The sequence below is a fragment of the Anastrepha ludens genome, chromosome 6, assembly GCF_028408465.1.
Source record: "Anastrepha ludens isolate Willacy chromosome 6, idAnaLude1.1, whole genome shotgun sequence".
Classification (NCBI taxonomy): Eukaryota; Metazoa; Arthropoda; class Insecta; order Diptera; family Tephritidae; genus Anastrepha; species Anastrepha ludens.
This window is the reverse complement of record NC_071502.1, coordinates 51,277,901-51,283,953: the sequence shown is the minus strand read 5'-3', so window position 1 is coordinate 51,283,953 and position 6,053 is coordinate 51,277,901. Positions and strand designations below refer to the sequence as shown.

Sequence of the window (6,053 nt, the reverse complement as noted above, 5' to 3'; positions counted from 1 at the left end):
AGGTGTGCAAAATGCCAAATCAAATATACGCGGTTTCCGTAACTAAGTTTCTCACTCTAAGAGCTGAAAGAAATTCCACTAATGAGAACTTAGTTTATTAATATTCTATTTTTATGATAAATTATAATAATCCTTCGCTGAAAGAAAATGTTGCAGCTCTTTCTTGTTCCTATGAGATTGGTAAATTTTTTCGTACAAAAGGTATTACGCGCATTCACTGTAAACGGGATATTGAATCTTCCTTAAATCGTTTTAAAATCTTACTATTAGCCATTGTGAAATATATGAACTTTCTTGTAGACGAGGCTTTGTGATTTTCTTAAAAATAGAACATACAATTTCTTTCTTTATATTAATAATTGGAGCCAATTGAAAATTGGATCTACACAGTCCAATTTTTTGCTGCTTGTTGTTGTTGTTGACAAATTTCATTTGTAAATAAACGCAATACTACAGATTTACGTCGACGACTCTGCGATATTGTCGGAATCCACTTCTTCATTGGTGCTTGCAGTAGTGTTGCTATCGCAATCCTTTTGCTCCGTAATGCTCGCAACCGCTGCCGCAGCTTCTGAAGTGCTGCTGCTAGCTGCGGTATCATTATTACTGGATGTGGATGTCTCAACTGTGACCTTGTTTATAGCATTTGTTGTTGAGGAAGTTTCCTCGTCAGTCTTCAAGCGTTTGGTTTTGTTTGCATTATCGGCTTCGCTGGAGTTTTCATCGGATGTTGGAGAAGCCGCGCGTTTAAGACATTGCTGTTCTTTCTGCTGTGCACTGGCATCGATGGGAGAGGTTTTAGCGACAATATCCTTAATAAGCACTATTTCGTCAGGATTAATTTTAGTTGGCATGTCTAGTATTTTAGATTCAAAACGAACAATGACTGCTGTCATATTGTCACAGCCCGTGCCATCGCCAATGGTATTAGGAGCTAAACATGTATCGAAGAGCTAAAGGGTTAAACAAATTAGTGTTAAAGAAATTGTTCCTGTACAATGTGTAAATGAAAACTCTTAGCAATTTACCTCCTCACATATTTGTGAAATCTTTTTGGAATCGTCCTTCAAACGTTGACGAATAAAATCGACTACTTCCTCGCTGGATAAATAATTCCAAATGCCATCACAAGCCAATACCATAAATTCGTCCTCTGGTGTGATAATAAGTTTTCGCACATCTGGCAAAGCAGATATCATTTGATCTTCCGCGGACAGTTCCAGATTCTATTTAATTTTTGAATGCTATTCATTTAAAATTTCCACTGAAACCAATTTTTTAATTTACCATTTTGTAGGCATGATCGCCAATAGCTCGTGAAAGATTCAAGCCACCGTTAACACGTCCGTCTAAAGTAACACGACCACCAGCTTTTATGATACGTGCCGACTCTTCTTCATCTTCTGGTTTGTGATCCAAGCTCATGTCTATTGCCTTTCCATTGCGACACACTACACAACGGGAATCACCCGCATTCGCTACATATAGGTCCCTACCGTTTAATAGTGCAACTACAGCAGTACAGCCACTATCTTTGCCAGGTTCCTCTATCATATCTGCACAGAATTGATCGTTGGCAAGTGCGCTTTCCTCATCCTCCTCTGCTAAACGAAGGCAAGATATATAAAGAATTAAACATTTTTTTCTACAATTAAATAACATACCCTCTTCTTCCTCATTTTCTTCATCCGACGAAAATGCACTCGAATTTTCAGCTAAAAAAGATAAAAAAGCAATAGTAATCTCTATATTGTAAGATATATATATGTTGTGCACCTTCTTCAATTTCTTCGTCTTCTGAAGAGTAAACCCAGCCATGTCTAGTTTCACCTTCTTCTGCACTTTCTGATGAAATGAAGTATATAAATTAAAATTATGATATTTAAGGCTAATCAAAATAACCTAAACTACCTTCATAGTCAGCATCATCATCGGTGGATTCGTCTTCGCCACTAACATCCGTTTTCTTAGACTTTTTCGGATCCTTGCTGGTGGATGTAATTGTAGCGCTGCCAGCAATTTGTTTGTTTCCCGCAGATGATGATGTACTTCCAATGGTACCATTTTGTATTCGTCTTGCAGCATCATTTGAACCAGAAACGGTTGTGTCCATATCAGCAAAGGGAGAATTTTGTTTTTTGATTGCTTTTTTCTCTGAGGATGATACACTACCATTCTGCTCAACCTCTTTGGTGTGAGACGAATCTGGGCAAACATCAATATTGGTTGCTGCCGAAGCCATAGGTCCGTTTGCTGAAGTTTTCTCCACATTGTCTTCAGATTTGCTTATTTCTATATCTGTTGTATTATTATTATTATGGGGTTTACTTCCACTAGAACTGCTGCTACTAACTGTAGAGTCTTCTTCCGGTTCTTCGGTGTCCATTTTAGATATATTGCCACTAATCGAAGGACTTGGGCCTGATTCTGGAGTGATAGAAATTGTCTTCGATGATGAAGCTCCAGAAGCGCATGCACTAAGTTTGTGTGAAGAACTCGGTCCGGTTGCAGTGGATAATGCTGCAGCCGCAGCTGATGTAGATGAGCCTTGTGGCTTAGAATCTGGATCCAATACAGCTTTATTTGTGGCATCGGCTATTACTGCTGCTGCTCGCCTCCCACGTAAATATGGTGATTGTGGCTTTGCGCCAGATGCACCATCTTTTAATCTCTTTAAAGATGGCATAGATGGCCCGCCTTTATACTTTTCCAATACTTCATCTAACGGTAAATGACTTTCTTCATGCAATTCAGCCAAGTCTTCAAAATCTTCATCATCGTCATGGGCATCACTATCATCGCCATCAAATCCTTTTTCTCCGGCAAGTACTTTTAATATTTCAACCACTTGCGGTTCTAACAGTGTTTTATCAAAACCCAGAAATGCCTCTTTCAATGCTTCTTCAAATTTACTATCTTTATAAGAAGATAACTCTTTGAGAAATTGTGGTAGTTTATCTGCGCAATAGGTGGCCACTTCGGCCCCTCCATGACCATCGTAAACGGCAAAAAATGAGGTATTTACATCAAAGTTTAAAATGGAATTGTGAGCATCCTATGATATAATACAATAATATTGGCACGTTTGAACTTCAAATGTTATTTTTTCTGTCTTACCTCCTGATTATTGCGCCAACCTTGCATAGAGCTGGCTCCTATAGTCAATATATCATTGGACTCGTCCGTAGACACCTTGTCCGTTTTCGGTTCGGATAGGTACGCACCCATATTGCAATACTCAACTCGTCAAAACAGTTTAGCGGCAAAATTTTCCTAACACGAAATAATACAAATTTTCTAAAAAACGCTTCGAAAAATCAATGTTGAAACGCCGGTGCGGATGTAAGTTGTCGGTGCACAAGCTATCAACACCGGTATGTTGCGAAATAAAAGCGGGAACAAAATACGCAGCTAGGTATAACTTATATAGCACGTGGATATAATGTGAAGGAAAACAAATTGTTATAACTATCGATTAATTAATAAACTGAATTTACGAGCGATTTCTTCACCAAATACTTACCAGTTTTACCCCTTCCCAAAATAATTGATTTTATTTCTCGCCTTTACTTCGCCCCAGCTCTTGGCTTTTTGCTTTCCTCACCTTTGGCTTTGGACTGCTTTCCTCGTTGTGTGTATCCAACGCCTTCTTTTGGCAACAACGCTTGCAATGCTGTCCCCTTGTGATGCTTATTGCAGCCACTCTTCTTCTTTTTTATTGCTTTGGCGTTTTTTTCTTATTTTTTCGCACCAACCAATTGCACAAACACTCCAAGATTTAGCGTCAAACTTACTGGTTATTTGTTGTCACCAACACTATCTGCACTTCACGGCACGTAATTCTTTACTTTTTTAATTATTTTCGGTACTTTTCTACAATATTTAAAAGTTTTTCCAGGCGTTGACCTGCAGACGCAGACGTACTAGTGGCAGGCAGCGGCGGCGGCGAATATGAAATTGGCAAAATTGAAGAGTATGAAAGAGAACCGCAACCCGAAAAACGAATCAAAAAAACATAAAAAGCGTGGAAAATAAATGTTGTTGCCAGAGGTACTAGTGTAGCCAGCTTTATTGGCTAAATGAAATCGACAACAAGCTTCACAAATAACTGTAGTTGGTCACGGTAGATTAGAAATATTTTTTTTGTTTATTTTAACTAATTTAATACATTTTAATACATAATTTAATACATCAAGTTGTAGTCAAATAAAAAAAATGGCATTGTTATGCGAGCAATAATTTATTCATCTGGTAACGCTACAAAATTACAAAGGGCTACGCCGCTGGTATTGTGCAACGGCGCTGAGGGAGAAAGCATTCGTTAAAAGTGCGGATTATACCATTTTTGAATTGAGTATGACCGACTGGCTTCTTAAAAGAAAAAAAATATGTTAGCATTGAAAAGTAAAATTTATATAAGTTTAATAAATAAACAGTTGCGATATTTTTAACAGAGAAATTCTTCCAGTGGCAGATGTAGCTCTGTTATACATATTTGGTACTTTGTTTGCTTATCTTTAAATTAAAAATTATAACTGGACTCATCCATATATACATACACGTAATACGTTTCGAAAAAAATCGTGTGAATCGAATATTAAAACATTATTTTTAGAGTACATTTAAGAATTTCGCGCTTACACATTTTAATTCATTAAACATATTAAGTAATAAATTCTAAAAGGGCAAGAGCAAAATCTACTGAGTCTCTGAGACTAAAAAAAGAATGGCAACGCCGTATAATAAACGACGTTACCACAGGGCAAATTTAATAAAAAGGCGTGTTGTTTCGCTAGTCCAGTTTATTAAGACAATACTGACTGTGCGTGGTCTCAAATGAAGTGTACCTTGAGGTTAAAAAAAAAAACATTCTCTTGCCGCCATGTCGTCATTGGCATAAAAACGCAAAAAGCCTGCAAAATACTTCCATTTTTATAACTTGTCCTTTCACATTTTAACACGTCAATTTAATTTAAAAGTCAAAAATTTACAAAGTAATTTCTCTTCTTTTCGTTGTTTTGTATTATTCCAACTCATGGCGCGAAAAATAAAGCAGTGGTTTTTGGAAGGCGCCACCTTTAGATTCTGTATACCGTTGAATAGGTATCACAGTGTTTAAATTCGCTTTGCATGATTTCCGTGCGCATTTGTACACAAGGGTTTTATAGACATACATATACTATACGTAAATATACCATTTAGATTCGACATAAATATTATTGAGATACAACGTCCCTATGCGTAAAAAACCTTGATTAGCTCGCATTCACAAACCACTCTGACACCAACAAGAAATTTTTTAAAGCCAGTATGAAATCACTTAACAAGGTAGCTGAGTCCTTTCATCCAAAATTTACATGGGTTCGTGGCCATTTCGACTTCGCTGGGAACTGTAGGGCAGATGAACTAGTGATACTTGGCACCAAACTGACTAATGAGTACACAGACAATGGCCTTTACAGACATGAACATAGTCTTAGCAAACTAATTTCCGTTATAACCAGGCACCGTCTAATATGCAAACAAATCACTTTTGGGGGCGCAAACATATGACTTTTGCAGAAGTTCTCTAGTTGAGGAAGGGGAAGTGACGATTTTTCACCTTCTGTGCTATTATCCTACTCTGTCCAGACTTAGATTCGCCATTTTAGATAGACAATTTTTAATTGAGTTAGGAGATATCAGCACGATGAAAATCAGAGATTTTCTAAAGTTTCTAAACGATTCACAATGGTTTTAGGAGAGAAAATGTTAAGTCCGCGAGTGGTATCACAATGGGTCTGAGTGTATCTCATAGTGGGCAATCGCTACAACCTAACTTTTAAAAGGTGATCATCACATGGTGCTAGGCCAGATTCGATAGAAGCTATCGGTGGGTTTGGCATGCCGTTTCCAGTCATCGAGTTTTGCGCCCATAGTGGATTTGACTATGTAATTGACCTCGTTACGTTGCAACAAAGAATTGCTGAACTATTGAGTCGGTCCGTATCCGTTTTCCATAATTTATGTTTGTTTATCCACATAAATTATGGAAAAGGGTGTAGGCGCCAATT

At 37.6% G+C, this 6,053-nt stretch overlaps 1 protein-coding gene across 5 annotated transcripts; it reads right to left on the bottom strand.

Moving 5' to 3' along the window:
• Nucleotides 1-89: 89 nt before the first annotated feature.
• Nucleotides 90-3,966, bottom strand: LOC128866628 (probable protein phosphatase CG10417). Of its 5 annotated transcripts, none has more exons than XM_054107506.1 (8): nt 3,524-3,966; nt 3,118-3,468; nt 1,912-3,055; nt 1,777-1,845; nt 1,665-1,715; nt 1,288-1,604; nt 1,029-1,226; nt 90-953 (listed from the first exon to the last, which is right to left on the bottom strand). In XM_054107506.1, the coding sequence occupies exons 2-8, from the start codon at nt 3,226-3,228 to the stop codon at nt 459-461; spliced, it is 2,385 nt and encodes a 794-aa protein (XP_053963481.1). In that variant the 5' UTR covers nt 3,229-3,468; nt 3,524-3,966; the 3' UTR covers nt 90-458. The 5 variants fall into 5 exon arrangements, with proteins under 5 accessions (XP_053963481.1, XP_053963485.1, XP_053963482.1 ...); XM_054107510.1 differs by having other exon boundaries at nt 1,288-1,601; XM_054107507.1 differs by having other exon boundaries at nt 3,118-3,421.
• Nucleotides 3,967-6,053: the final 2,087 nt, after the last annotated feature.